This window comes from Lineus longissimus, chromosome 2 (genome assembly GCF_910592395.1).
Source record: "Lineus longissimus chromosome 2, tnLinLong1.2, whole genome shotgun sequence".
NCBI lineage: Eukaryota > Metazoa > Nemertea > Pilidiophora > Heteronemertea > Lineidae > Lineus > Lineus longissimus.
Genome location: NC_088309.1, coordinates 9,942,485 through 9,970,378, shown reverse-complemented (window position 1 = coordinate 9,970,378; position 27,894 = coordinate 9,942,485). Strand labels below are relative to the sequence as shown.

General features: G+C 42.9%; 6 protein-coding genes across 7 annotated transcripts; 2 read left to right on the top strand and 4 right to left on the bottom strand.

Annotated features, from left to right (window-relative positions):
- Nucleotides 1–91: 91 nt before the first annotated feature.
- LOC135483648 (uncharacterized) lies at nt 92–2,160 on the bottom strand. The gene is made up of 4 exons (XM_064764636.1): nt 1,850–2,160; nt 1,091–1,439; nt 797–945; nt 92–510 (listed from the first exon to the last, which is right to left on the bottom strand). The coding sequence occupies exons 2-4, from the start codon at nt 1,333–1,335 to the stop codon at nt 338–340; spliced, it is 567 nt and encodes a 188-aa protein (XP_064620706.1). The 5' UTR covers nt 1,336–1,439; nt 1,850–2,160; the 3' UTR covers nt 92–337.
- Nucleotides 2,161–3,135: 975 nt separating this feature from the next.
- On the top strand, nt 3,136–14,558 carry LOC135482577 (dehydrogenase/reductase SDR family member 11-like). The gene is made up of 8 exons (XM_064762729.1): nt 3,136–3,186; nt 10,941–11,121; nt 11,702–11,911; nt 12,455–12,549; nt 12,794–12,923; nt 13,219–13,311; nt 13,596–13,661; nt 14,017–14,558. The coding sequence occupies exons 2-8, from the start codon at nt 10,990–10,992 to the stop codon at nt 14,056–14,058; spliced, it is 768 nt and encodes a 255-aa protein (XP_064618799.1). The 5' UTR covers nt 3,136–3,186; nt 10,941–10,989; the 3' UTR covers nt 14,059–14,558.
- Nucleotides 4,564–5,880, bottom strand: LOC135499461 (uncharacterized). The gene has a single exon (XM_064790208.1). The coding sequence runs from the start codon at nt 5,878–5,880 to the stop codon at nt 4,564–4,566; it is 1,317 nt and encodes a 438-aa protein (XP_064646278.1).
- Nucleotides 14,559–15,944: 1,386 nt separating the features above from the next.
- LOC135499433 (uncharacterized) lies at nt 15,945–18,752 on the bottom strand. Its single transcript, XM_064790181.1, has one exon. The coding sequence runs from the start codon at nt 18,750–18,752 to the stop codon at nt 15,945–15,947; it is 2,808 nt and encodes a 935-aa protein (XP_064646251.1).
- Nucleotides 18,753–19,539: 787 nt separating this feature from the next.
- LOC135482572 (dehydrogenase/reductase SDR family member 11-like) lies at nt 19,540–23,940 on the top strand. 2 transcript variants are annotated; one of them, XM_064762722.1, is made up of 8 exons: nt 19,540–19,558; nt 21,039–21,222; nt 21,659–21,868; nt 22,233–22,327; nt 22,562–22,691; nt 22,976–23,068; nt 23,376–23,441; nt 23,753–23,940. In XM_064762722.1, exons 2-8 carry the CDS (start codon nt 21,091–21,093, stop codon nt 23,792–23,794), a joined length of 768 nt encoding a protein of 255 aa, XP_064618792.1. In that variant the 5' UTR covers nt 19,540–19,558; nt 21,039–21,090; the 3' UTR covers nt 23,795–23,940. The 2 variants fall into 2 exon arrangements, with proteins under 2 accessions (XP_064618792.1, XP_064618791.1); XM_064762721.1 differs by lacking the exon at nt 19,540–19,558 and adding an exon at nt 20,626–20,713.
- A 342-nt stretch (nt 23,941–24,282) lies between these two features.
- On the bottom strand, nt 24,283–27,871 carry LOC135482574 (protein JTB-like). Its single transcript, XM_064762723.1, has 4 exons — nt 27,338–27,871; nt 26,807–26,978; nt 26,440–26,519; nt 24,283–26,085 (listed from the first exon to the last, which is right to left on the bottom strand). Exons 1-4 carry the CDS (start codon nt 27,391–27,393, stop codon nt 25,917–25,919), a joined length of 477 nt encoding a protein of 158 aa, XP_064618793.1. The 5' UTR covers nt 27,394–27,871; the 3' UTR covers nt 24,283–25,916.
- Nucleotides 27,872–27,894: the final 23 nt, after the last annotated feature.

The following is a 27,894-nucleotide window of genomic DNA, read 5'->3' as shown; positions in this document are numbered from 1 at the left end:
TCAAGGAGGATGCTGAATTCAGAGGTTTTCATCACGGGGACTCTAACTAGACACTGACTATAAGTACAATGACATTGACGAACAAGAAATATTGTGTTCAGTTGCATGTATTTGTTCATCTGTACAAAATTTTAAATTTTCAAATTTTAAATACATTGCTCATATAAAATGCCAATACTGGTGATGTTATGTTTGTTAAACAGGACCCGTACAAAATCAATGATGACTAGGCCCAAGGCCGGGATGCAATTTGTGATAGCTTCAACTTGATGATCGTCAAACCAAATTGGCTCCCACCACATACAGTTTACACTGGAATCTAGAAGTCCAACACAAGTTATTTCCCCACATGCTCCACGTAGCGTTTTCCACTCCGGTATTTGTTGATGGCTTCCTGCTTATCCGGATGTTCGAAGGCACTGGAAAGTGGGGGTGGGGGTTCTTCATTCTGACAGATTTCTCCAGCTCGGATGATTCTGCACACCTCTTTCTGAAGTTCAGTCACATAGTCTGAAAAAAGACAGTTGTTGTGGTGATGAACAGCAATTAGTCAGCGGTGACCTAGGAAAAGGGGCTGGTCAATATTTCAAATTACATGTGTTCATTTGAAAACTGCCAGCACATTCTAATTACAGGATGTTTTGAAGCGTTTCCCAATTCACTTAAAAGACTGGCTATGGACAGTTTTCATGGACCACCCTGTAGTTTGACTTTGGAAATGGTACTCATCCGCAGGTGAACATCATAGATTCCTTCACCTGGCCTATTTTTTGAGAACAAAATAATACAGACTTACTGAATGTGCACTTGGTCAGAACACGTTTCACTGAAAAGCCTCCCTTCTTGAATTTGGGGAATGAAATGTTGAATTGTTCTTCCCCATTCTTGAGTTTGGCTTGGTCCCTGCCACTGTTCTCATTAAAGTGGAGTCCAGCTAACTGTAGCCTACAAGTAGAAACATATTAACATGTGAATGTGAGCGGTCAGTTTGGCATATGCTTATGCTTATGTAGGCTTTAAAAAACTACATTGATGGGTACAATAATTTGAAAGCTCGACAAACATGAAGACTTTTGTGAGTGAGACTTGCCTGCTCTTCATGCCTAAGTATCCAAAGTGATACATTTTTGGTGCAAAATGTATGACTGTGGCATGGTACCCCTCCAGTGTAGATGTCTGCCCATCTGGACTAAGCTTCCTCACAGACTTGATCCCTCTTCCTCTCTCTTTTCTTGTAAGCTGATCTTCCACCAACAGCACCACTGCTTGTGCTAGGCCTAGGTTCATCAGACCCATTCTCGAAGTTCGAGAATGGGTCTGATGAACCTGTATCATCAGAGATCGAGTTCGAGTCGAACTCCATCACTGATGATACACGCTTCATGGGAAGGTTCTTAGGAGGTATGGTAGGCACTGCATCTTTCTTCAATCTTCGGCACCTTAAAAAGTCATGGTGTATTATCAATACAATGCGGTTGAGCATGGTTTGCTTTGCAAACTGTCTAACAAGAACATATAGTTGAGTGCCAAGTGGAAATGTCATGACCATTGAACGAAGTCATATGACACATCACACAAGACTACTAGACCATGCCTGCCTGCATGCAAGGCCCTATGCATATGCACAACCTACATGGCTACAGCCGACTCACTGGCTGGCTGTAGCTTGATACATTTATAGTGAAGAGGCCTACATGAATACCATGTATGTCAATGTCAGGCCTGGCTTATGAGTTATGTATATAACCATGTAGCCTACATGCCCACATAACCTGAGTATTCAACACAATAATATTTCGATAGCTGCGTCTAGGAATTTATTAGGGCTACAGAATCAAAATGTGCTTACTTCTTCTGAAAACCACTTTCGTTCTGGGCAAACGATAATGGTACTTCAAAACAATCGTCAGTGAAGTGTTTTGAGCACATACGGCCGAAGTGTTGGTCGGTTTCGGATCCACGAAGTCCGCTCTCGTTGTTTGTACAAACTTCACCCACTGACGTCGAATTGCTGGTATTTTTCGGGAATGAATGCGTCGAAAGAGCACTCGATGCATCGACCGTGGCGCTACAGCCGTACAAAACACATCTATTCACCATATCAATTGATATTTCGTATGATATCGCAAGAAACTATTCACATGAGAGATCGCTCCGCCTTCCTTTGTTGTCGTCATCGCCGAAGATTTCCCGAAGATTCCCGAAGATTTTCGTTTTTATTGGATGGGCGTGGTCTGGGAATAAAAGTTGAAAGAAAACGAACCATATTGCTTGAAATCGATTTTTTTTTGATCAATTGTTGTCTTAATGCATACTTAGACCTTCTAAACCCACATGTTGGCGCCATTCAGTTATACCTTTAAGATTGTGTGTTTTAGATAAGACTTTTGCATACTAATTTCACTTATAATAATTTGCAATATTCAGACAGTACAGCACTTCCTATAAACAGAAGGGGGAATATGTCGTGTCTTGAAGTATTACTGTCGTCTGCTACAGCAGATGCTTCCACCTAGTTATGAATGATGTAACTGGACTCTCCGGAGTCTGGAGACGGGATGATGAGTAATTAAGAACATTGTTATAGTTTACAAGACTTGCTTCTTTCATTGATGATTGCTACTGTTACGATACCACATTACTAGACCAAGATGCAGCTCTAGATGTGGTACAGATAATCCAACTTCTTGTGTCGGGGATTCCTCATGGATGTTGGAAGCCCAAAGGAAATACTGATGTACAACAAAGCAATCTACATGTAGTATATCTTATTCAAATATTTATTTCATAACAAAAACAACTTGTCACATGACAAATACTGTACAATGTTTGGAGAGATATTCTTTGAAAATACAATATCAAGGACGACATCCACCCTTTCAGCTTAACAAAGGGTAAAACTACAGAAATCAATCGCAAGTTTTGGCGATATTAATTATTATTAGTAGTCGCAAATAACAACATTCTAATCAGAATGCACGGCAAATATTTAAGAATTTAGTAACAAATAGAAAATGATATCTTCACATTACTCAAATTTATGAAAAAGGACTTTTGTCTGGAAATAATTTTCGTGCTCAGCTACTTTGGGTCAGATGTGCATCTTTTTTTTTCATTTGTAGGACAGAGATACAGAGACGTTTTATAATCGTCATTTTCTGTTAGCTCAACGAAATATATTGACAGGTCAGGATTTTGATAAGTTTTGTTATTTTGTTTAGTTGACTACGTGATTCAAATACAGTTTTACGCATAAACCGTTGTTTTAGGCCAATAAGGTACTTTTAAAGTGTGTGTAAAGTACACAGCTGGTACAGTACACAGTCAGTCTACAGGGTGTCGCAAAACAGCAGTGATGGGCCTATTATCTGTGAATGCAAAAGAAAAAATGTAAAGCACACAAACATTCCCTGGTTTGCAATACTATTTGCATGGCATGGTGAAATTTGTGGATAATTGTTTTGCGTAAATTGTTAATGAGTAAGACTGTAAAGTACGAATACTTATGGTGGGGTCATGGGCATGCACTTACTCAACTTCAAGATATGAACTAAGAGAATAGGCTTTATTCTACGGGCGAACTAGCGTACAGGTCTCACTACACGGTAGATGCTGGAGAGAGAGAGAGAGAGGTGTTCCACCTGCCTACTATGGGGCGCCTCGACAGCCATAATATGGCCCCGTCACATACGTCCCCCTTTTTAAGAGATGTGTCCCACATTGATACAAATTCGGCTCCATCACCGTCCAATACGAGAGAGCAGCTCAAAATCACCTGCTGGCCAAGCAGGGAGAGCAATTTACTAAAACACCATCACATGTCTAAGGTTTCAGAACCCACATGAAGGATTAAACAAAGTAGTACCCAAGGTACTGTACTCGAAGGATGCAGGGGTAAGCTATACAGGTGCCCTAATGTAGACTGTGTTACGGTGAGCACTTCCCTCACTCCTCTCTCATCTACCTCACATAGTGCATTAAATCAGCAGTATTAACGACTAGTCCAATGGACCGGATACACTCCTCAGTCCAGTATGTTGTACTTACACTAGCCAACCGTACCCTTAATTTTCAACATATTATTTCCTAAAAATCTAATTCCAATAAATGCACAAAATTATAACTAGTAATTAAGCAACCTATTTTAACTCTGCATAGTCCAGCAAATCCAACGAATAACAAATACTCATAGGTATCAACTCAGTCAATTGTCATACCACTAAATCATCAATGAATGTCTTCCTCATTTCCTCCTGTCTACCTGATAGTTTGTCACAAATTTCCCCATTTCTGCCCAAATTCTCAAAACACTAAAACTTCTAGTAGGCCACCTGCACTACCCGCCAAGGTCAATGAGGTGTGTAAAGTCATTAATAGCTCAATCACAGCATTGTCCATTAGCGCATTAAAACACACAGGCTCATTTAGACTCGGTCCGAAAGCGCAAAACACCACCTTGAACTGGTTCCAAGTCACAACACATTAAAAAAGTCATTGATTCACAATCCTTCATGAATATGCACTGAACCCGAAATTTTGACTACACATCCTTCTTGAATATTGTCAGTATGTCCATCGAAGGGTTGAAACATTCCGTACATAGTCATGAAGATATACCGGTGCTCGCACTCCTCGTCCGTTCCTGGTCGTGGTGGGATCCGGTGCTGCCTCTATTTCCATATCTCCTTCCTGTGCCATTTGGTCAGCCTCTGGCCGACCAGCATCCTGTGGGGGTGGTACGTTTGCCGCTGGTATATTAGAAGGGGGTTCGCCCTCATCACGCTCATCTAGAACTGGCAGCTGGTCCGCTGCATCGTGGTAATTGTCTTCATCTGGGGGTTCAAACTCAGCCTCTCCGCCCTGGTCCGAGTTGCTATCTGCAAGATCTTCCCGCGGATCATCTTCAGATGCTTGATCCGGTGGCTGGGCCGCGGGTAGGTCATCAGCTACCTCAGCATCGTGGTTTTCGTCTATGTCTTCTGCTAGTATTGGAGGTGGCCGGTCTGCAGGTAAACCCATGTCAACACCTGGCTCACCCTCCTCTGGTGCATTTTGCTCTTCTACTGCTACAACCGCTGGTTCCGTGGGAGGACCAGGATCAGGGGCGACAGGTAACCCCATGCCACCGCCAAACTCTCCTCCAACTGGGCCATTTGGAAATGCCCCTATTGGGGAAAACATTCTCTGTGGAGCTTGAACAGTAGGAGGATTTACCTCTGCTACATCTTCATGATTCTTATCGGTCAGTGGCCGTGGTATCTTTGGTGCCGCATATGGCTTCAGCCGATTGTGATGAACCACTAACCATTGGCGTTTGGAGGCATCCTCACTTTGTATACGATAAGTAACCCCTGGCAAGCCAGCTGATGTCTGCATCCGTTTGACAATGATGTACGGACCAATCCATGGCAAAGCCAGTTTCCGGTGCCTGTCTTTGGATACCGTTGTGTGAAGCCATACCTTGTCACCCACTTGGTATGGGTGATTCCTTGCCCATTTGTCATAGACATTTTTCTGCCGCTCCTGACTGATGGTAGCTGTCTTTTGCGCCTCCTGAAAGGCTTCTTGAAGTTCCTGGAATACAGCCTTGGAATAGCGGCTAGCTGAGCTCCAGTAGTCCTTGGTCGGGCAGCCATAGACCACATCTACCGGCAAACGAGGTTCTCTCCCATGGTTCAGATAGAAAGGGGACAGTCCAGTGGTCTCATGTACACTCGAGTTGTAGGCGAGTTGCACTGGTACAAGGTGTAGGTCCCAATCTGTTCCATGCTGTACCGTAACCTTAGCTATTGAATTCTTCAGTGTTTCGTTGAACCTTTCAATCATACCGTTACCTTCTGGGTGGTATGGCGACGTTCTGGATTTCTGGATGCAGAGCATGGTGCATAGTTCCTGGACTATTTCAGCTTCAAACTGTCGTCCCTGGTCTGAATGGAATGCCTCTGGCATGCCATGTTCGCATACATAGCGTCTGAATATGATATCAGCCACTGTCTTGGCTGTTGTGGAGCCTTCATCCGTGGGCAGGGCTTCCCGCGTGCCACACACTGGGCACAAGTTCTACAGAACTCAGCGACATCTGATGTCATTCCTAGCCAATAAAATCGGTTCTTCATTTTGCCCAATGTCTTCCGCCGTCCCAAGTGGGCAGAAGTAACTCCTGTGTGGGTTTCTTCCAAAATCTGTGGACGAAGTCCTGGCGGGACAATCTGTTGAAACACAGGCGTTGCCTTCCTGGGTGGAATCCATGTCCTCACCAACGTACCATCACAAATTTGCAGATCTTCGAACATACGCCAATAGGTGATCACATCACGTCCAGCATCCTTGACGGCTTCCCAGCATGGTTTATCCCTATCTGTTACCCTCTGGCGAATCCGTGAAATTGTAGCGTCTCGTTCCTGCTGTGATGCGATGGGAGCCAAGGGTTGGCCCTGGTCGTTACAGGGCATAAGTGATATTGCTCGTACGCCATCGCCATTATCTTTGCACAAGATTGGGGATGGTTTCTCTTTCCGCTTGCCCCTCTTCCTAGGCTTACGTGAAGCCTCTGTGCATGCAGTGGTTTCTTTTGCAGAACTGGTAATCCCTAATTCTGATGTCTTGGGTTTCTGTTTTGCAGTCGTGGTTTCTGATGCAGAACTGGTAACCCCTAATTCTAGTATCACATCTTCTCGTTTCTCATCCTCAGGATCCCCATTGACGGTACTATCATCGGGGGGGGGGGGGGGGGGGGGTGAGGCAAAGAGTGCTCCCACTATATCGTCCAGTGTCTCTTTCTCTGGTGATGGAGGCCGGCGGCTCATACCATCAGCGTTTCCATTTTTTACTCCCGGACGATACTGAACCTCCACGTCTCCCCACGTGCTCAACTCATTCATCCATCGGGTCCTTTTCTGGGTAACATCTGCATCCCAGCGAAGTTTATTTCTCTGCAGCAATGGCTTGTGATCTGTGACTATTTTGAAACGTGAACCGTAAAGGTAAATGTGGGTTTGTCAGAGACCCCAGACAATTGCCCACAACTCCTTGTCATATGTACACCAATTTCTCTCAGTCCCACTGAGAGATTTGCTATGACATGCGATTGCTCGCTCTTCCCCATCTTGTTTTTGGCTTAAGACACAGCCTATCGCAAAATCCGACGCATCAGTATACAAAATAAATGGTTCACCCCATCTTGGGAATCCTAAGATTGGCGGTGACATCAGCTTAGACTTCAGAACCTCAAAACTTTCCTGACAGGCCTCGTCCCAGAGGAAAGGAGCATTCTTCTCGGTCAGCTGGATTAATGGTTTGGCTATCTTAGCGAAGTCCTGGACGAAACGTCGGTAGTAGGATGCCAGCCCTATAAAACTCTGGACCTGCTTAACAGTTTTGGGTGTCGGCCAGTTCTGCACCTTCTCTACATTGTTTGGGTCCGGCCTTATGCCATCACGGCTCACATGGTGTCCCAAGAATATGATCTTGTCTCGGCACAAGTGACACTTGCTGGGTTGGAGCTTCAGTCCAGCCTTCTGTAGACGCTGGAAAACTTCTTCGAGGACCTCCAGGTGTTCGTCAAAGGTGGTCGTGAAGATAGCCAGGTCATCAAGATAGGTAAGCATGACTCTCCAGCTCATCCCAGCAAAAGCTAACTCCATCAGTCTCTGAAATAGTGGTGGAGCATTACAAAGGCCAAAAGGTAACCGTTTGAAACGATAAAGATTCGTCCCTATGGAGAAGGCCGTCTTGTCTCGATGATCTCTGTTAACGGGAACTTGCCAGTATCCGCTAGTGAGGTCAAGGTTACTGAAGAATGCAGCACCCGACATGGATGCCAGCGAGTCGTCAATACGCGGAAGTGGGTGAGCATCCTTCCGTGTCACAGCATTCAGCTTTCGGTAGTCTACACAAAATCGGAAAGCTCCTGATTTTTTCTTCACGAGGACCACAGGAGAGGACCAAGGGCCAGAGCAGGGCTCAACAACCCCATCCTTCAGCATGTCGTTTGCCTCTTCCTCCAACTCGTCCCGCAAGTGGAAAGGAACTCGGCGAGGTGCTTGTTTAATAGGATGAGCATCTCCCGTATCAATATGGTGCTCCACTAGGTCGGTGAAACCTCTATCATTCGGCGTCTTGCTGAACACTTTATTGTATCTCTTTAAAAGGGACTTCAAACGTGACATCTCTCCCTTTTCAATTTGGAGCCTGACAGATCGACGGAGGGAACCCCTTCACTGTCGACTGCCTGCTCTTCTCCATTCTCATCAACTTGGTACTCCTCCATGAGTTCATATGCCTGTCGCACAGTATTGGATTGGTAACCAGCCAGGCAATGGAATTCTCCAAGACATGTCCCTTTGGCTATCTCCAACAGTTCAGGCTCAGGGTTCATAATACGGACTGGAATCAGCGCATTCTCCGCAGTAGCCGCTATTCGTGACACTACTATTCCTGGGGGATTGTTTGGCTCCAAAATGCCTTCGTATCTAAGGTTGGGGTATCCATTATCATGGGGTAAGTAGGCCGGAATAATCACTTCCGTTCTGCCCGGTATCAGGGTAGACTTCAGTGCCCTTGCAGTCGTTGTGTTCGGCACTCTCACACTTTCCAATAAGGGGAAAGATTCACCTGGATGGTGACCTCCTTCCTCTGAGGGTTCACTGTCACAGCATAGTCCAGCATGAAATCCCAGCCAAGAATGACTGGACTATCAATTCCCTGAACAACTCTAAAAGGATGTTCCAACTTCAGGGAACCCAATACCACAGGGACTGTTGCTACTCCTAAGACTGGCAACATGTCCCCGGAAATAGAGGCGATGGCGGTTGACCTAGGTATCAACGGCCCTCTCTCCTCTGCTGAGTACAACTGATACACATCCTCACGCATCAGGGAAATATCAGCCCCAGTATCAAACAAAACTGGAATTTCCTGATCCCTGATGGCCATGAGGGCCCTTGGAACAATTCTTTGAGTCTTTTTCTTATGCCGGGCTGCTGACCGACCCTCATCAGCAGCACATGCTAGTTTCCCGACTGCCGGGGACCCCAGCAGTCGGCACTCTTGTGCCCATACTTCCCACAATTATAGCAATTGCCATCAAACCTGCTGTAAAACTGGCCCGGTTGTTCATCGGCAGGGTAACTCCTCTGCTGGGACCCAGTTTCTCCAGTCAGTGAGATGGGCTGGCGCTGTGCACGCCGATCATGGGACCCTGTCCTCTGTCGCTCTTCCCACTGGCCTTGACCATGTCCCCCATTATCCAGAGAGTTGGTAGGACGTTGACCCCGATTCTCATAGCCGGCCTGGCGTTGACCACGGTGACCCCTGCGGCCACGCCCTCGGCCCCGGCCACCTGCCTGCATCTTCATCATCTGCTCCATTTGTGCCGTAAGTTTCCTCACGTCATCTCGCAGCATGCTGAGCTCATCCCCACATTCGGATGTGGCCCCAGGAGAGGGTACCCCTTCTTCCTGGTGGTCACGTACACGGCGCACAGCCACAGATGGTTCCTGGGAAGGGATGGTTATCTTCCGTACCTGTAAATACTGCTCAGCCAACTGAACAGCAGTACGGATTGTCTCGGGGTTGTGAGTTAATAGATGCAGCTGTAATTCCGCGTTGCCTACTCCCCTCATGAACTGTTCCTTGGCCATGGTGTTGCGGTGCTCCTCAGGAAAATCCGCGAATGCTGACGAAGCCTTCCTAAGGACGCGCAGTTCATGCCGAAATCATCTCATTCTCGGCACGGCTCATCGTCATGAACTCTTGTCGTCGCAAGAGTGCATGATCTTGGGGGTCAAGGCGTTCCCTCAATGCCTGTTTGGCCAGTGCATAATCAACCTTGGTGGCGGCTGGGAGGCTATCGTGCGTCATAAAAGCTCGCCCAGTCAAATAAAGGGGAAGCACCGCATGCCGCCTCGGCACGGCCGCCGCCGCGTCATCTGCTGCAGCGGGCACAAAAAGCTCAAAACGTTTGAACCACAGGGTAAAATCCTCTGATGGTTCACCACTGAACTCCTTTAATTTGGGGTGTGCCGCTGCCATTTTAACTTATGAAAAGATCAAAGAACAAAACAGCTTAATGTCTAATATTTTTCTCTTCATACAATAATATAGAATGTGGACATGGAACTACGATTACAGGTAAACCCTTGCTAATCGCAGTTAGTAGCAAATAATGGTATTCATGAATTAACAGAGTGGTACTGTTAGCTTCAGTATTTACTGTCACTACCAGTATCTGCAGAATCTGCTTCCCGCTTCAGGTACTTGGGCCGCATACTGATTGGGTGGTAAACCCTACACAAACAGCTGCAATAAAACACCCCATTTTGTACCACTAGGAATAGAATATCACATATAAATAAATGCAGAGTTGGCTTCCCATGGATCTAGTGAACTGACCGGTTCGTGACACACTCACTGCTCAGCCAACTCAAATTACCGGGCCGATTTCGTAGCATAACTAGGAAAACTCCTTAGCTAAGCTTTTATACCGAGCCCAAAACTTGATAAACCCTAAGTCATTCGGCAAAACGGGCCGCATGTGCAGGTAGACATTAATGCACATGCGCAGAGCGCCCCGTACGAACAAAGCAATGCACGCCGTCGGATTCGGGCATCTGAAAAATAGCAATTTCTCGCCGAAAGTTCGGTGCAGCCCCACGTTATGGGCGCCACTGTAAAGTACGAATACTTATGGTGGGGCCATGGGCATGCACTTACTCAACTCCAAGATATGAACTAAGAGAATAGGCTTTATTCCACGGGCGAACTAGCGTACAGGTCTCACTACACGGTAGATGCTGGAGAGAGAGACAGAGGTGTTCCACCTGCCTACTATGGGGCGCCTCGACAGCCATAATATGGCCCCGTCACAAGACTAACTGCTTCAGTAATAACACCCCCCCCCCCATTGCAATTGCTTATTGCTAGAGGTTTGTTCATTTCAGGGATAATCATTTTGTGGTTGAGCTTTGCTGTATTTGATTTCGAGGCACCATGGAAAGATGGGTGGGACGCGTTGCCTTGGTTACTGGAGCATCAAGCGGTATTGGTGCAGAGATGACGAGAACCTTGGTGAAGAGAGGAATGAAGGTAGTTGGCTGTGATAGGACTATTGAAGGAATAGAGGTAGGCAGTCTGGTGTAAAGGCTCATTTTGTAACATTAAATGTAAAATCAAATCGCCATGACTAGAATGGAATCAGTTATTTGCTTGTCACATTTAACTTGATAATACCTTCTTCATCTTTTCTTAGAATTTTGTCTCTATCTTGGTCATTGTGGTACTACACCAGAACAAAGCCTTGGTGTCCCTGAGCTTCATGTCATCATATCAGCAGGGCTTGAGTATGTGCATATAAAGTCTGACGTGTTGTACTGGTTCCAGATTCTGTCATACTCACCCACCTGGTTCTTGAGGACAGATCAGAGTCAGTAAAATAATTTGAAATGAGCATTAAAGGGACTATATAGGCAGCACCTAGGCAGTCAAGATAAAGTTACACAAAGTCGCCAGTAGGGGTCTCTCACATCTCATAGTACGTCGAAATGATTCACGCTTGTACGAGGAATTACTTAGTGCTGAATCTGACAATGACCTAGGGACCTTACTGTGTATATTATTCACCTAAAGATGGCCAAATTAGCCCCTCTGCTCCTGCCTATAGTCCCCCTTTAAGAAGACAAATTATTCTTTCTGTTCATTTCAGGCAATTGCTGAAGAGTTAAAAGACGAGAAGGGGTCTGTACTACCAATTCAATGTGACCTGAGGGATACCGAGCAAATCGCTGCAATGTTCAAGAAAATTCGACAGACTGATGACTTTGGAGGCGTGGATGTATGTGTCAACAATGCAGGAGTTGCTTACCCTGCTCCACTAGCTGAGGGGGATGAAGAGAAGTGGAGGGCAATGTTAGAAGTAGGTAAAACATAAAGTTGTTGGGTTTGTAAACATCACAGATTGGATTGTACACGACCATTGAACATTTTCTAACTGCCTTCTGCCATAGTTAACTGGTCTGAAAATTGACTTCAAATTACATGGTGTACAGCCTACCTCATACGCCGTTCAGTAATCTGAATGGAAGACAGCAATTTAATCTGAAGCATGAGGTGTTAAAAGAATGTTGGCTCTGAACTATTATTGGTTTCTGATAGTATGCTGGTGTTCATAAATTTCTGCAATGAGTGGATAAAAAAGTGCAAAATACTTGAAGTTAGTTTCGTCAGAGATTTCAAATAAAGAGACAAGGTACGGCAAGTTTACTTTGATCACACAGCTCTCTCGGGCAATTAGCGCAAGCCATGATGGAGCCCTTTTTAATTCAGCTACAAACTGAGCTGTGTCTTTTGGAACGGGCGGTGGCTTTGATGTTGAAACCATACGTTCCCGAGTTGCCTGACTCCTTATGAGAAAGACTCCGGTTTCGTTAGGTAGATTAAAGTCATGATTTCTTTGCAGTTGAATGTTCTTGGACTATCAGTTGTCACAAGAGAGGCTATCAAGTCCATGAAGGCTCGGAATGTCGATGATGGACATATTATACATATGAATAGGTAATTTTTAACATTATATAGAACCGCTTCAATTGCGTCCGAACTACATATTACAGCATTGTCGTTGTGTAGACGGATATACAAAAGCCATAAATACCAAGTTTCAGAAAATTCGTATGATCAACAACTGTACTACGGCATTGTGTATAACTGCATTTCTATTTTCCTGGACCACCACTAATTATGAACGGGGTACCCCTTTAATGCAGCTTGGCCATTATTTCTTCCTCTTTGTTATCTTCAGTATGAGTGGACACCGAGTAACGCCTATGGCTGACACACATTTCTATTCGGCAACCAAATATGCTGTGACAGCATTGACAGAGGGTCTGCGACAGGAGTTACGGGCAATGAAATCTAACATTAGGGTCACGGTAATTAGACATCTTATGACGAAAAATCCATCTTTGATTTCCGAAGTTAGTGTGTTGCACAATAGTATAAAGATAGATGTATAAGTCGACTAATACATGAAAGTTTACCACTTCACTGCAAGCATGTTAGTCAATTTTACTTGCCTGCTGTGTGTGGAAAAATTTGAATCAAAAATTTTGATCAATTATTTGGGAAATCAAGCTGCAAATTGAAATACGACCAACTTGTGCGGAACGCTGTTGTCTGAAAAATATGCAACTTCCAGGCTAATGTTGTCCTTTTTCCTTTGTACAGTCCATCAGCCCTGGACTTGTGGAAACTGCATTCTTTGAGGTGCTTTTTGATGGTGACCAAAAGAAAATAGAAAGTCTGTACAAGAGGGTAACAGTAAGTATCAATAAGTATAAAAAATAATGTTGGACAATAGGAGGGAGGATTTATAAGATGGTACGATGCTGTTAAGAAATCTTGCCATTAGACTCAAGTATCATCATGAAATACAACCCTTGGGAAATTAGCTGCAAGGCAATCCACCGCTAAAAGTTAAACCCGGTAAAGTGGGTTTGTACACCACAATTAGGATGGGGCCTCGGTAAACATCATTGACAAGCCCAGGCTGTGATTTTACTTGTTTCATAACCCGAACTGTCTCTCTCTCTTTCTTGTTTTAGCCTTTACAACCATCCGATGTGGCAGATGCTCTGCTCTATGCCCTGAGTGCTCCAGCCAGGGTTCAGGTAAACACTTACTCAAAAACGTTTAAATCCTTAAATCTTCCTGCTAGTATTTTCATTACAGAGTGGAGGACACCATCTAATAATCTTAAAAATTAAGTCAGCGATTACGGATGTTAGTGACATATCAATAACATGTTTTTCATGCTTGGGAGAGTTCCCAGAAACATTTGTCACCGTATTGATTTATGATTATAATCATGCATAAATTAAGCTATATATGCTTGATATGATGAATATGGTTCTCTTATCTATTCTTGATGATCTGCCACCAAGGATATTTACTTGTAAGAGGCCTGGTCCACCCTTGCTCTACATGTATGTACTGGTTTCAAATGTATTCAATTCATTCTTTCAGGTTCATGATATTCTTATCAGACCTACCGATCAACCACTCTAAATTGAGTCTATTGATTCCCTTAAGAACAATTCGGAATACCTTCATGTGCTTTCACTTGTGGTGCAGATTCTCAAGGAGAACTTTTTAATCGTGTGAGAGCCAGCTAGTAAAAAATACATGTAATAATGCTTTCATCACCATCTGTTGGAGGTCCACAACCGGTGCCAAATGACAAAGGATGCTGTAACTAGAAATTGTTTCCATTTACCGAGGCCCCATCCTAATTGTGGAGTACAGACCCACTTTACTGGGTTTAACTTGTAGCGGTGGATTGCCTAGCAGCTCATTTCCCAAGGCTAGTTATCATAGTTCTAGTTTCTTTTACTACATATATAGTGCATAAAATGGTGCTATTGTGATCTACTATTACTACTATTTATCCTGTAAACAGCATCAAAGGAATACATTCTATCTGAAATTATGAGTTGAGGAGGGAACCATTGGTACCAGTATTTATTTTTTCTTCAACTCCACATTGTATAAATCATTGAAAATGTAAATGTATGTACTGTACAAGTATTCAAAGATAAGGTGGAGGAATTAATCCCTTTCTATTGAATGCTTTGACTAATAAAAGAAGATTTAGTTTGTGCACATCTCTAGTTTTTTTCTAGCTTATTCTAAGAGAAGTTATCGCTTCACTTCTGTTAAAAGTGACCATGTAAAATTAGTGGATTTCCCAGAGAGAAATTGTGACAACGCTGCCGTCTTAGGAAGCCTGAGAGCACCTTTAAAGAGCCTTCAGTGTCCCAACTGTAGAATCCCTTGCTTTATTAGTCCACTGGGATCATCCCTGGCTACAGGCTTGTAGACTTGTGTCTTGGTCCTGTGAGGAATTTAATCATAATCCAAACATTGGTTTTCATTGAAGAAACACTTCTTCTAAAAGACACAAGATTTGAAATGACTTGCCCCAGATCACAAGGAATATGTCTAGGTACAGTGTTTGGATCATGGAGAAAAATGAACTACCAGTACTAGACCAAGATGCAGCTCTAGATGTGGTACAGATAATCCAACTTCTTGTGTCGGGGATTCCTCATGGATGTTGGAAGCCCAAAGGAAATACTGATGTACAACAAAGCAATCTAGGCCTACATGTATATCTTATTCTTATTTTATAACAAAAACAACTTGTCACATGACAAATACTGTACAATGTTTGGAGAGATATTCTTTGAAAAGACAATATCTTTAAATGACATTTTCAAAAAACATGTGACTGTGAGATATAGTTCATTGAATGCAGGTGGTCCACTGACCAAAACATCCAGGATAAAAAGTTGTAACATTACAGGAAGACATCCACCCTTTCAGCTCGTTCGTTCGTTCGTTCGTGAATTCCTCCCGCTAGAATCGAGAAACCCTTATAAAAGGTCGTTGTATTTACAGTCTCTGGCGATATATAGTCTGTGGCATATTAAGTTGCATAGCGAGTTGGCCCTGTCAGTGTTTGATTTTAATGAAATTATAGGAGTATTTCGAATTGAGCTTGTGTTAATATTTTTGGTGTTGCCATTCAGTGTGTGTGTAGTGTAATAGGTCAGTACATCCATCCTGTATCCCCAGCCGTTCAAAATCGCATAGCACAACTCTGTCTTCGTCTGAGGAGGGGGTAGTCCGTCTCCTTGGTATAGACTGCATAGTGCCGAGATCAGATTCCCTCGATCCTTCTCAAGAGATGGGCATGTGACTAGAAAGTGTGGGGCATCTTCCTCTTCCGAGCGACATAATGGGCATTGGGGATCAACCTCTTGCTTGTTGAAGCGTACTCTATCATGTCGTAGGCCAAATCTACCAACCAGGAGTCTCGCTCTTGTAGTTGCCTCTGCAACTAGATACTGCTTTCCTTTACAAGCTTGCCACAGAGGGTGGGGGCGACCTATCTATACCTGGTCGAGGATCATCCATTGGAGGGTCTTTCTGGCTTGAGCTTCAGAAACTAAGGCGTTGGTCCACGAGTCCTTAATCAACATGATGGTGTTATCCTTCCAGTGGCATTTCTTCCAGGGGTGTTGAAGTGCCTGGTGGATGTTGATGCCATACTTTTCGGCTGTTTTACATATCTTGTTAAACCAGCTCTTCGAGGTATCTGATTTAAGAGACAGTTGTCTTTGCGCGACTTGCCATAGGGGATTATTTCTGTCGAGTCTTGTGATGGCTCCAAACAGGGAGAGTTGACGTGCGTGAATTGTTGCCTCGATTGGTATTGTTCCAAGCAGCAGGTAGATGGCCGACTTAGCTGTGCTTTCCGGTAGACTCTGGATTAGTCTTAGTGCCTTTCGGTGAAAGAGATCGAGTTGGGACACTTGAGCTGCCGACAAGATGGTGGCGTCCAGACCATGCAGAAGTCTTGGGATGACGAAGGTGTTATAGATTTTCATTGATGCGGAAGGGTCTAGACCATTATAGCTGTGAAAACCCACACCCATCAGGGCATATGCTGTCCGTCTTGCCAGGGTAATCCTCGGTGAAATATCAGGGGACGTCTTTCCCTTTTGCCAGTTTAGCCCAAGATGTACAAAATCCCCCGCTATAGTAGCTGGTTTGCCCCCCAGGTGCCATTCCTGAGCTTTACTTGAGCTTGCTTGCGACTGGTGGTGTGGACATACTACTGATTTCACTGGATGTAGTTCATAAAGATTGGTGTTTGAGTGGTCGTTGCTGACTGACATCATTGCTTGAAGTTCCATGGGACTTGATGTGAGAAGGAGTAGGTCATCGGCGCAGCCAGGGGATCCGATGTATGTAGGGCCTATATGCAGTCCCAGCCCTGCTTTAGTGAGGGATGATGCCAAATCGTTGGCATACAACTTGTAAAGTGTCGGAGACATGACTGCACCTTGCTTCACTCCTTGTCGGACTGCATATTCCCTGCTGTCTTCACCGCACCATCTCACAACCTCTGTACTGGAGTCATACAGATCGTCAATAAGACACCACAGAGATTTCTTCATTGGTGTACCAAACATCTTGAGTTTGAGGCGAGAGTGGGACACAACATCAAAGGCTTTGCGAGCATCAAGTGAGCAGATCAGCAGGTCCTGTTTCTTTTCCTTGGTTTCGGCGATGGCTTCAGTCACAAGAAGAGAGGCCATTGATGGTGATCTTCCGGCTGAAAAGCCATACTGAAGTCCGCTCTGCCCATCTGTGAGGTCTTTCTCAGTGCACATGAGGCAAATCAGCTCCAGTAGTTTACCAAAGATTGACGTTATTGTGATCCCGCGGTAGTTATCTAGCAATAAGGAGTCCTTTCCTTTCTTTGGAATTGGGATCTTGTACGCCGTCTTCATTATCTTCGGGGCCTTTTTCGCCTTCATGATGGAGTTGAAAATGGCAGTGAGCTTTTCCATGGCAAGTTGGGAGCAGGAGAGTAATTTTAAATGTTCTGCGCGGAATCCTTCTCTATCGGCCGCTTTCTTCTTACTCATCCCGTCAATCGCTTTCTTTATCATTGTGATGTCAATTTCAGTACCGTCATCAATGCTTCCTGCCACTTTACGCATGTTAAACAGCAGGCGGTCCATATCTGGTTCCTCTACCTTTGGGGTTGCTAGCCTTTCATAGCAGTTTGCCCACTCACTTCTGATAGCGTTGTCATCAGTTATGATTTCACCTTCTATGCTGATTGCGGTTGTTGCTGTCTTCTCTTTTCTCTGTTTAGCAATGATTCTGTGGAAAAGAGCCTGGTCAGTGGTCAAAGCTGACGATATTTCTCCCAGCAGCTGCTTACGATCGCTTGCGTCCTCCCTCCTCTGGATCTGGCGTACCTTCTTTGTTGCCGCTTTCTTACCAATCCATGCCGGGTGGTCACCGGTGGGCTTTCCAAGCTGTTTCCACGAGAATAGTCGATTTTTAGATTCTCTGACTGCTTCTGCCAGTTCATCAGACCAATTCTTTGGGCGACCTCCACTATGTCTGGACTTGATGGACCTGTATGGTACGGCTGCTATGGTGGCTGTGTTTAGGGCATTCTGAAGTGTTAGGATAGCATCGTGGGGATCCATGTCATGGATGGGAGAAGACTGCAACTCGTTTGACAGGATTTTTTCAAACTCATCAGGATCAGCTTCGTCAAATCGGAAGAGCTTTTTCGCAACAGGCTCCTTCTGTGACTTCTTTGGTGGGTTGAGACATGGGATCTGTGTGTCACTCTTCAGCGGTAAGTGCTTGGATGAATTTGTCGCAGCCTGATCCATGATTAGGGATGGGGTGGACCAGCCCGAAGAAGAGCTAGCCCTTTCACCAATACAGATGTGATCTATTCTGGACCTGTGTCCGAGGTGTGGATTTATATATGATGAGGCGGTTGATTCTGCACCTATGTCGGTAAGCTTCAGATCGTGTATCAACTCCAGAAATCGTCTCTCCTTCAGCCCCTTCCGGTTAAAATGGTCCTCATTGAGATCCCTAGCAAGGACTACTTCATACTCTCCTCTGTATTTTAACACCAGCTCGTACAATATGTCAGTATCCTCCATGAAGGTTTGAGTTGCAACCGCGCTGGTTCCTGATGACAGGTAGCAGTTAATGATACAAAGGGGTCGTGAGGGTAGATCGCATAGGGTAAGTAGTATTCTCTCATTGCCGTCGTCTTTTGTCTTCTTCATGAAGGGGTTGAGCCATGGCGCCCACAGAGTTACTACCCCTCCTCTCCCTGCAGTGTGATACAGATTCAGGCAGTCTTGAGACATCTCATCGTAGGCAACACAGTGATGGTTCCATTGTGGGAATAGTGAGTCCAGCTTTGACTTTTCAAAAGCGTGCAGCCAATGCTCCTGAAGGCATATAATATCAGAGTCACCCAGCTGGCTGTTCACAAAGGCATGATTGGCGACGGCCCCCTCTACATTGAAAGTAACGAACTTGAGGTTCCTAGATCCTGCTGGCTGTCAGCTACTGGCGAAAGTCTGTTCCAGACTAACCTTGCCATTTTGCGTGGGCTCCTTAGTTCTGCGGGTTATGCCACCATGGGTACTTATGGGTTTAGCGGTGCAAAGATCCGATTCTATGCAGGTGTCTTTCTCCCCGCTCTCTGACCTTGGTAGTAACTCACACAACGTAGTGAGTGTAATGGTTACGTGTATGTATAAAGTGTAAACAAAATTCATAAATCCATCATGTCCATCGAATCTGAAAAAATTTGTGCAGACCCATGACAGTTCCGGTTCCGGTACAGTTTGTTGCATTCCATACGGGCCGCGCTTGCCGATCCTGCTTTCACGACGCACCGCAACCACAGTTACCATGATTCCCGTTGTTGACGCAATTATTTCATGACGTCATGAGCCATTGACCAATCACGCAAGTAGATTTATTCACACCGGCGCCACTGTCTTGAAGTGTATCTAAAAATCGTCTGCTAGAACATACAGGACAACAACGTTGGCGGAGACAGTTGTGACATTTCATTGCAGACGAAGTGAAAAAGTGACTAAGCCTTTATTCAGTATTTATTTACTTCACCGTGGAGCTGCGAAGTAATAGAGGAATTCCTGATGTAGGTCACGTGGTCAGGGTGCAGGAGTTCCCCTACCGCCTGGCTATCCGATTTAGCATCTACCGTTCCGGAACGACATCAGCGCCTCTAGTGTCAAGATCGTAAATTTGCCATTCTTGATTTTGGCGCCAAACGAATCCAAAAAAACGCGTTAAAACAATTAAGAATATAATTATAAGCTCCAAAAATTCGTTATTAACTAACTGGTGAAGAAACATACACAAATATCTAGGCTAGCAGATGGAAAATTCAATTATTATTTCACCACAAAGAGCTGCTTCTGTCCGCAGATATGAGACAGCTACCGGGGAGGGGACTTTTTCTTTATGGGGCCTTATTGTTCAGCGTCTCCAAGGAATTCAATTTCTAGAGTCCAATGGGGGGGGGGGCTTCCCCCCCAATGTTCTGGCTAAAACCTGTCACTTTCAGAGAACGGGGGAGGGGGTTTGGGGGACTCATCCCCCAATGTACTGGCTATATATGTCAGAAGGACAGTTGTGTGAGTTCACTAGAGATTGCTCTTTACATATTATTGGTTGGTTTATGGCTTTATCCTGACTTTCTAAGTATGGACTTGGACGGGTCGCTCCTCTTTGAGTCTCTGTCACTAGGTGTAGCCCAGTTGTTGCTGAGGGAAACTGGATGTCAGTAGTTGAGTCAGGATGGGATGGATGGGATATTCCTCTCTGCATATCTGTCACCAGGTGAGGCCCAGTTGTTACTAAGGGAAGTTGGGTGTCGGCAGTTAGAAGGGGCTGTGGGATCTCCGTTACGCTTGGGGTTTCACCTGGGGGCTGGTCTGGCGTCTTTTCCTTTGTGTCCTTCCGTGATCTGGTGTGCAGGCTCCTCACTGTAACAGCTTAACAAAGGGTAAAACTACAGAAATCAATCGCTAGTTTTGGCGATATTAATTATTATTAGTAGTCGCAAATAACAACATTCTAATCAGAATGCACGGCAAATATTTAAGAATTTAGTAATAAATAGAAAATGATATCTTCACATTACTCAAATTTATGAAAAAGGACTTTTGTCTGGAAATAAATTTCGTGCTCAGCTACTTGGGTCACAGGTGCATCTTTTTCATTTGTAGGACAGAGATACAGACGTTTTATAATCGTCATTTTCTGTTATCTCAACGAAATATATTGACAGGTCAGGATTTTGATAAGTTTTGTTATTTTGTTTAGTTGACTATGTGATTCAAATACAGTTTTACGCATAAACCGTTGTTTTAGGCCAAATACTGAAATAGGGGTACTTTTAAAGTGTAGTGTGTAAAGTACACAGAGCTAGTACAGTACACAGTCAGTCTACAGGCTGTCGCAAAACAGCAGTGATTGGCCCTATTGTCTGTGAATGCAAAAGAAAAAGGAATAATAATACCTCCATGGTAAGACTAACTGCTTCAGTAATAACACCCCCCCCCCCCCCCCCCCCCCATTGCAATTGCTTATTGCTAGAGATTTGTTCATTTTAGGGATAATCACATTTTTGTGGTAGAGCTCAGCTGTATTTGATTTCGAGGCACCATGGAAAGATGGGTGGGGCGCATTGCCTTGGTTACTGGAGCATCAAGCGGTATTGGTGCAGAGATGACGAGAACATTGGTGAAGAGAGGAATGAAGGTAGTTGGCTGTGCTAGGACTATTGAAGGAATAGAGGTAGGCAGTCTGGTGTAAAGGCTCATTTTGTAACATTTAATGTAAAATCAAATCGCCAGGACAAGAATGGAATCCGTTTATTTGCTTGTCACATTTAACTGGATAGTTACCTTCTTCATCTTTTCTTAGCATTTGGTTTCCATCTTGGTCATTGTGGTACTGTAAAATAATTTGAAATGAGCATTAAAGGGACAATATAGGCAGCACCTAGGCAGGCAAGATAATGTTACACAAAGTCGCCAATAGGGGTCTCTTACATCTCATAGTACGTCGAAATGATTCATGTTTGTACGAGGAATATATTTAGTGCTGAATCTGACGTGACCTAGGGCCCTTACTGTGTATATTAGTCACCTAAAGATGGCCAAATTAGCCCCTCTGCTCCTGCCTATAGTCCTCCTTTAAGAAGACAAATTATTCTTTCTGTTCATTTCAGGCAATTGCTGAAGAATTAAAAGATGAGAAGGGGTCTGTACTACCAATTCAATGTGATCTAAGGGATACCGAGCAAATCGCTGCAATGTTTAAGAAAATTCGACAGACGGATGACTTTGGAGGCGTGGATGTATGTGTCAACAATGCAGGAGTTGCTTTCAGTGCTCCACTAGCTGAAGGGAATGAAGAGAAGTGGAGGGCAATGTTAGAAGTAGGTAAAACCTAAAGTTGTTTGGTTTGTAAACATCACAAATTGTATTGTACACGACCATTGCACATTTTCAAACTGCCTTAGTGAACCATTTTCTAATCTTAAAAACCAAGAAACTTGGCTTCAAAATCAGAAAACTATCAAATATCCCATTAGATAAACAGTGAAATTAAATAAGAATAATTTAAATAAAACAAAAATGTGATTTCTAAACATGTGAACGTTTGACCGAAAAAGTCAAGACATTTTGCATTTGTTCATACTTTTTTCGTTTATTACCGCGAAGATGAAATTAAACCTGCTAAGACTCTGGTTTTGGTTTCGTTAAGTACCGGGGTAGATTAAAGTCATGACTTCTTTGCAGTTGAATGTTCTTGGACTATCAGTTGTCACAAGAGAGGCTATCAAGTCCATGAAGGCTCGGAATGTCAATGATGGACATATTATACATATAAACAGGTATTTTTTAACCTTATATAGAACCGCTTCAATTGCGTGAATACGTCCGAACTACAGCATTGTCGTTGCGTAGATGGATATACAAATGCAATGAATACCAAGTTTCAGAAAATTTGTATGATTAACAACTGCACTACGGCATTGTGTCTAGCTGCATTTCTATTTTCCTGGACCACCACTAATTATGAACGGGGTACCCCTTTAATGCAGCTTGGCCATCTTTGTTATCTTCAGTATGTGTGGACACCAAGTAACGCCTGTGGCTGATGCACATTTCTATTCGGCAACCAAATATGCGGTGACAGCATTAACAGAGGGTCTGCGACAGGAGTTACGGGCAATGAAAACTAACATTAGGGTCACGGTACGTAGACATCTTATGCTGAAAAATCCATCTTTGATTTCCAAAGTTAGTGTGTTGCACAATAGTATAAAGATAGATGTATAAGTCGACTAATACATGAAAGTTTACCACTTCACTGCAAGCATGTTAGTCAATTTTACTTGTCTGCTGAGTGTGGAAAAATTTGAAGTGATCAATTATTTGGGAAATCAAGCTGCAAATTGAAATACGACCAACTTGTGCGGAACGCTGTTGTCTGAAAAATATGCAACTTCCAGGCTAATGTTTTCCTTTTCTTCATGCAGTCCATCAGCCCTGGATTTGTGGAAACTGCATTCTTTGAGGTGCTTTTTGATGGTGACCAAAAGAAAATAGAAAGTCTGTTCAAGAGTATAACAGTAAGTATCAATAAGTATAAAAAAAATAATGTTGGACAATAGGAGGGAGGATTTATGAGATGGTACCATGCTGTTAAGAAATCTTGCCATTAGACTCTAGTATCATCATGAAATACAACTCAACTAGCCTTGGGAAATGAGCTGCTAGGCAATCCACTGCTTCAAGTTTAACCCGGTAAAGTGGGTCTGTACTCCACAATTAGGATGGGGCCTCGGTAAACATCATTGACAAACTTGTCTGTGCCAGCCCAGGCTGTCATTTTATTGTTTCATAACCCGGGCTGTCTCTCTCTCTTTCTTGTTTTAGCCTTTACAAGCATCTGATGTGGCAGACGCTCTGATCTATGCCCTGAGTGCTCCAGCCAGGGTTCAGGTAAACACTTACTCAAAAACGTTTAAATCCTTAAATCCTCCTGCTAGTATTTTCATTAAGGAGTGGAGGACACCGTCTTATTTTCTTTAAAATTAAGTCAGAGATTACAGATGTTAGTGACATATCAATAACATGCTTTTCATGCTTGGGAGAGTTCCCAGAAACATGTGTCACCGTATTGATTTATGATTATAATCAAGGTTCTCTTATCTATTCTTGATGATCTGCCACCAAGGATATTTACATGTAAGAGGCCTGGTCTCTCCTTGCTCTATGTACTGGTTTCAAATGTATTCAATTCATTCTTTCAGGTTCATGATATTCTTATCAGATCTACCAATGAACCACTCTAAATGGATTCTATTGATTCCCTTAAGGACAATACGGGATACCTTCAAGTGCTTTCGATTGTGGTGCAGATTCTCAGGGAGAACTTTTTAATAGTGTGAGAGCCGGCTGTTAAAAATTAAAACTAATAAAAGAAGTTTTAGTTTGTGCACATCTCTAGTTTTTCTCTAGCTTATTCGGAGAGAAGTTAACACTTCATTTCAGTTAAAAGTGACCATGTAAAATTAGTGGATTTCCCAGAGAGAAATTGTAACAACGCTGCCGTCTTAGGAAGCCTGAGAGAACCTTTAAGAGCCTTCAGTGTCTTAACTGTAGAATCCCTTGCCTTATTAGTCCACTGGGATTATCCCTGGCTACAGGCTTGTAGACTTGTGTCTTGGTCCTGTGAGGAATTTAATCATAATACAAACATTGGTTTTCTTTGAAGAAACACTTCTTCTAAAAGACACAAGATTTGAAATGACTTGCCCCAGATCACAAGGAATATGTCCGAGACCTGTATTGAATCTACAGTGTTTGGATCATGGAGAAAAATGAACTACCAGTACTAGACCAAGATGCAGCTCTAGATGTGGTACAGATAATCCAACTTCTTGTGTCGGGGATTCCTCGTGGATGTTGGAAGCACAAAGAAAATACCGATGTAAAACAAAGCAATCTATATCTTATTCAAATATTTATTTCATAACAAAAACAACTTGTCACATGACAAATACTGTACAATGTTTGGAGAGATATTCTTTGAAAATACAATATCTTTAAGTGACATTTTCAAAAACATGCGACTGTGAGATATAGTTCATTGAATGCAGGTGATCCACAGACCAAAACATCCAGGATAAAAAGTTGTAACATTACAGAAGTAGGTGACCCATTAATATAACAACTGTACATCTAACTGATCTGAATACCCTTTTGATACATGTACATACACTCCACCTCCAGAGTTAGCTGAAGGTCAGTTGAAATCCACCTGATAGTCTCTTTGGGCTCATCATGCCATCTGCCGATTTATCATTGCATTACAACTCATTCAAACGGAGAAACATGAGAAGGTGACAACACTGTGAGAGGAGAGAATATTTTGGTGCCAATGAATTAATCGCTTTGGTACAAGTACATGAATGTACTGGTACATGTAAGTTTCGGAAATTCTACCAATGACAGTTTCTTTTAAAAGTACATGGATAGAGCCTTTACAGTAAAAGTCATCTGACCCTTTGAGTTGGCAACAGGAATGTTGTGAGGTCAAACAAAAGGGTATTCTATGCATTACATAGAAGTGCTCTGTAAATCGGCCATAGCCCACTGTATGAAATATTGTTCGTCTCATATTCAACACCTGTTACATGTATCAAACTTGAATAAAATGCTAATCATGTGCAGCACTTTACATAAATAACAGAATAAGTAATGTATACTAAAGACTAGACCACACATCACAAATCTTCTGCAAAAGCCTTGCACCTTAACGTTTTGACGAGAGCCTGAAGTCGAAAATTATGCTAATCACTCTGAAGCTCTTCATTTGCCCTTTACCACATTTCTGAACACAAGAATCCAGTACAGTTATTGCTTGCTAATCTCATTATTGTTGGCAAGCTTACATACACACAAAGCCATCTCAAATCAACGAATCGATTCAGCCAAAAGAAATGTCTTAACTGGCTCATATGTACATGAACATGCATGCAAACAAAGGTGCCTCATCTGCCAAGACAGTAATCAAACACATACAGAATTCCCTTCTGTCCGTCAGCTCATTAGATTAATTTGAAAATCATAATAGTGTCATCATGCCCAGTCCTACTGGATTCATGACTAGAGGGCACACATAAAGGTCCAATCGCTAAACCCAAAGTAACATCAGTGAAATGTCATTTTCTATGTGACTGGAATGTGAAGTGATCATCTGCTCTGGGCACCCTGAACTGACATAATAACTTCATACTAAACAACACCTCATGACCCTTGTGCAAGTCCACAACTCACAAGATACCTCAACAGAAACTAAAAAGTTCTCACATAGTTTCCTCCAAAACATGCTCTGATCTGGACCAAACATGCTGCCACCCACACAAAAGATGGTTCTACCATCACAATAATCTCTTCTCAAAACACAATTCATCATACTCCCGAGGCAATTTGTTTATTTATCTTCTCTAGGAAATGTTTGTCTAATCTCTTTTGTCGTAGAATGACAATACCATACGATATCAGACCACAAACAAATGTTGTTGCTTCAAATATCCAGAAATGCTTCTCTTCTGCAGCCGTATCTCGAGGTACTGTACAGCTGAAAAAGAGACGAAAATTAGACCGATAGAAAATTTTAACTTTATCCGCTTTCACTCAAAACTACTCGTCGCTGTGGTATCTAATTAGTGTGTATCATGGCTCAAGGTTTCTGCAATCTACTGGTTCTCTGGATTCAAGACAACAGCATGAGACATTACAATTACATTTGGGATCACTGGCTTGCCTCGGTGTAAGTCTGATAGAGGCACAACATCTTCATTTTAATTTCATGTCTCTTTCATACAACATTTGCCATTCGTAGAAAAGCACATTAATACACAATGAACATGAACATGAATGTTCTGTTGTTATGTTAGTCTTTTTACTATATTTGTAACTATTTTATTCTTACCTCCTATATTGGTCACCACTTTTTTCACAATTTACCAGTTGTTTATGGCCTGTCTCTAGACAGAAAGAATGCTTGACTTGCTGGAATAGAAGTAAGTGGAAGACTTAATCAAGTGGAAGAAACCAAAGCACTTTCATTTGAAAAAGTAAACATTCCTAATTCAGAATACAAGACAGCATTACCACTGCCATTACAATCATGAGTACAAATTTACATAAAAATCATTGAAAGGAAGCTACAAGAATTTTCATTTTACTTTAGATATGGTAATTGGTATGTAGAATCACTCCATGAAATAACACAAATTATTATTTTTACACCCTGTATGGTATGAACCAAATAAAAAGAAACCAACTGCATGACTTACCACATCAAAATCAGAACATTTGACACATTCCGATTTGACTGAAGACTTTTCTGTTAACCAGCATTTTGAGGAGACAGCACTATCATTTGGTGGTGCACTGGTCAGGTCTTTCAGATCATGATGGCTGAATGCTGATATACCATTTTCAAGGATCAGGACTAGGACAGAAACACTGAGAGGGAAAATGAGGAATTTATCAATCAACTTTGCTTAAAAACTGCTACTTTCAAGCCCATCAAACTCCTTGCGCTCTACTAATACTATTATACTAACTGCTTGTATTAATTACTATTTCTGATCAATTTGTTTCTTCTTCAGTTCAATTTTCTCTCTTGGGTAAAATACAAGTTATGCTCACAATCATGTGCATTGATCATCTATGCACGACTGTTTATCAGATAACACATAATTAACATCCATCATTAAATCTACAGTACCTGTTAAGATGAAAGACCATTTCCTAGAAAGCTTTCGCATGAAACATATAAACAAAAACATGGATACAGTGTATTGCAAAACCCAGATACTTACACAACCAGTATCACAATAGCAATAGCCATCCGCTTTTTGGTACAGAACTCAATCATCTTGGCGAAGGCTGGTTGTGCCTTTGGCTTTGTCTCAACAAGGAAAGATGGTGCTCACTATTTTTTATAATTCAAATATATAAGTTGTGGATTCAGTTCTGTTGATTTCGACAGTTACTTCACAAGCGTTAGAATTCAAATCGGAGAACTTTCAAAATAATGCCAGCATGTCCGATGACTCTTCATCACGTTTGTAGTAGATATCTCCTTATCGATCTAAGTATGCACTAATGTGTACATTAATGCACAGGAATACACTGCACTAATCAATCTAAAACTGAAATGACGATTTCTCAGCATTTACACGTCCGATTTCCATCAAATAAACGTTAGTAACTTTCTCTTTAGTGAGACATGTTTTATCTTCGTAATTTCAAGTTCACTTTATATCCGAGATGGTGTGAAATCGACGTTTTGTTGCCAAAAATATTTGTTCCTGAAAACCGGAAGTCCAATCAGAAGTAAACTGCAGACCCGTTTATCTGCGGCTCGAGAGGAATC

Bases quoted from the DNA above. Each gene is read 5' to 3' on its own strand.
- LOC135483648 (XM_064764636.1), bottom strand. From the start codon at position 1,335: ATGATACAGGTTCATCAGACCCATTCTCGAACTTCGAGAATGGGTCTG. The intron at 946-1,090 runs GCAAGTCTCACT...TTCTACTTGTAG, and splicing joins TACTTAGGCATGAAGAGCAG to GCTACAGTTAGCTGGACTCC. The intron at 511-796 runs GTAAGTCTGTAT...GTCTTTTTTCAG, and splicing joins TCTGACCAAGTGCACATTCA to ACTATGTGACTGAACTTCAG.
- LOC135499461 (XM_064790208.1), bottom strand. From the start codon at position 5,880: ATGCTCTGCATCCAGAAATCCAGAACGTCGCCATACCACCCAGAAGGT.
- LOC135482577 (XM_064762729.1), top strand. From the start codon at position 10,990: ATGGAAAGATGGGTGGGACGCGTTGCCTTGGTTACTGGAGCATCAAGC. The intron at 11,122-11,701 runs GTAGGCAGTCTG...TGTTCATTTCAG, and splicing joins GGACTATTGAAGGAATAGAG to GCAATTGCTGAAGAGTTAAA. The intron at 13,312-13,595 runs GTAAGTATCAAT...TTCTTGTTTTAG, and splicing joins GTCTGTACAAGAGGGTAACA to CCTTTACAACCATCCGATGT.
- LOC135499433 (XM_064790181.1), bottom strand. From the start codon at position 18,752: ATGTCTCAAGACTGCCTGAATCTGTATCACACTGCAGGGAGAGGAGGG.
- LOC135482572 (XM_064762722.1), top strand. From the start codon at position 21,091: ATGGAAAGATGGGTGGGGCGCATTGCCTTGGTTACTGGAGCATCAAGC. The intron at 21,869-22,232 runs GTAGGTAAAACC...ACTTCTTTGCAG, and splicing joins AGTGGAGGGCAATGTTAGAA to TTGAATGTTCTTGGACTATC. The intron at 23,442-23,752 runs GTAAACACTTAC...TCATTCTTTCAG, and splicing joins GTGCTCCAGCCAGGGTTCAG to GTTCATGATATTCTTATCAG.
- LOC135482574 (XM_064762723.1), bottom strand. From the start codon at position 27,393: ATGATTGAGTTCTGTACCAAAAAGCGGATGGCTATTGCTATTGTGATA. The intron at 26,520-26,806 runs GTAAGTCATGCA...CTTCTATTCCAG, and splicing joins AATGTTCTGATTTTGATGTG to CAAGTCAAGCATTCTTTCTG. The intron at 26,086-26,439 runs GTAAGAATAAAA...TCTCTTTTTCAG, and splicing joins AGTGGTGACCAATATAGGAG to CTGTACAGTACCTCGAGATA.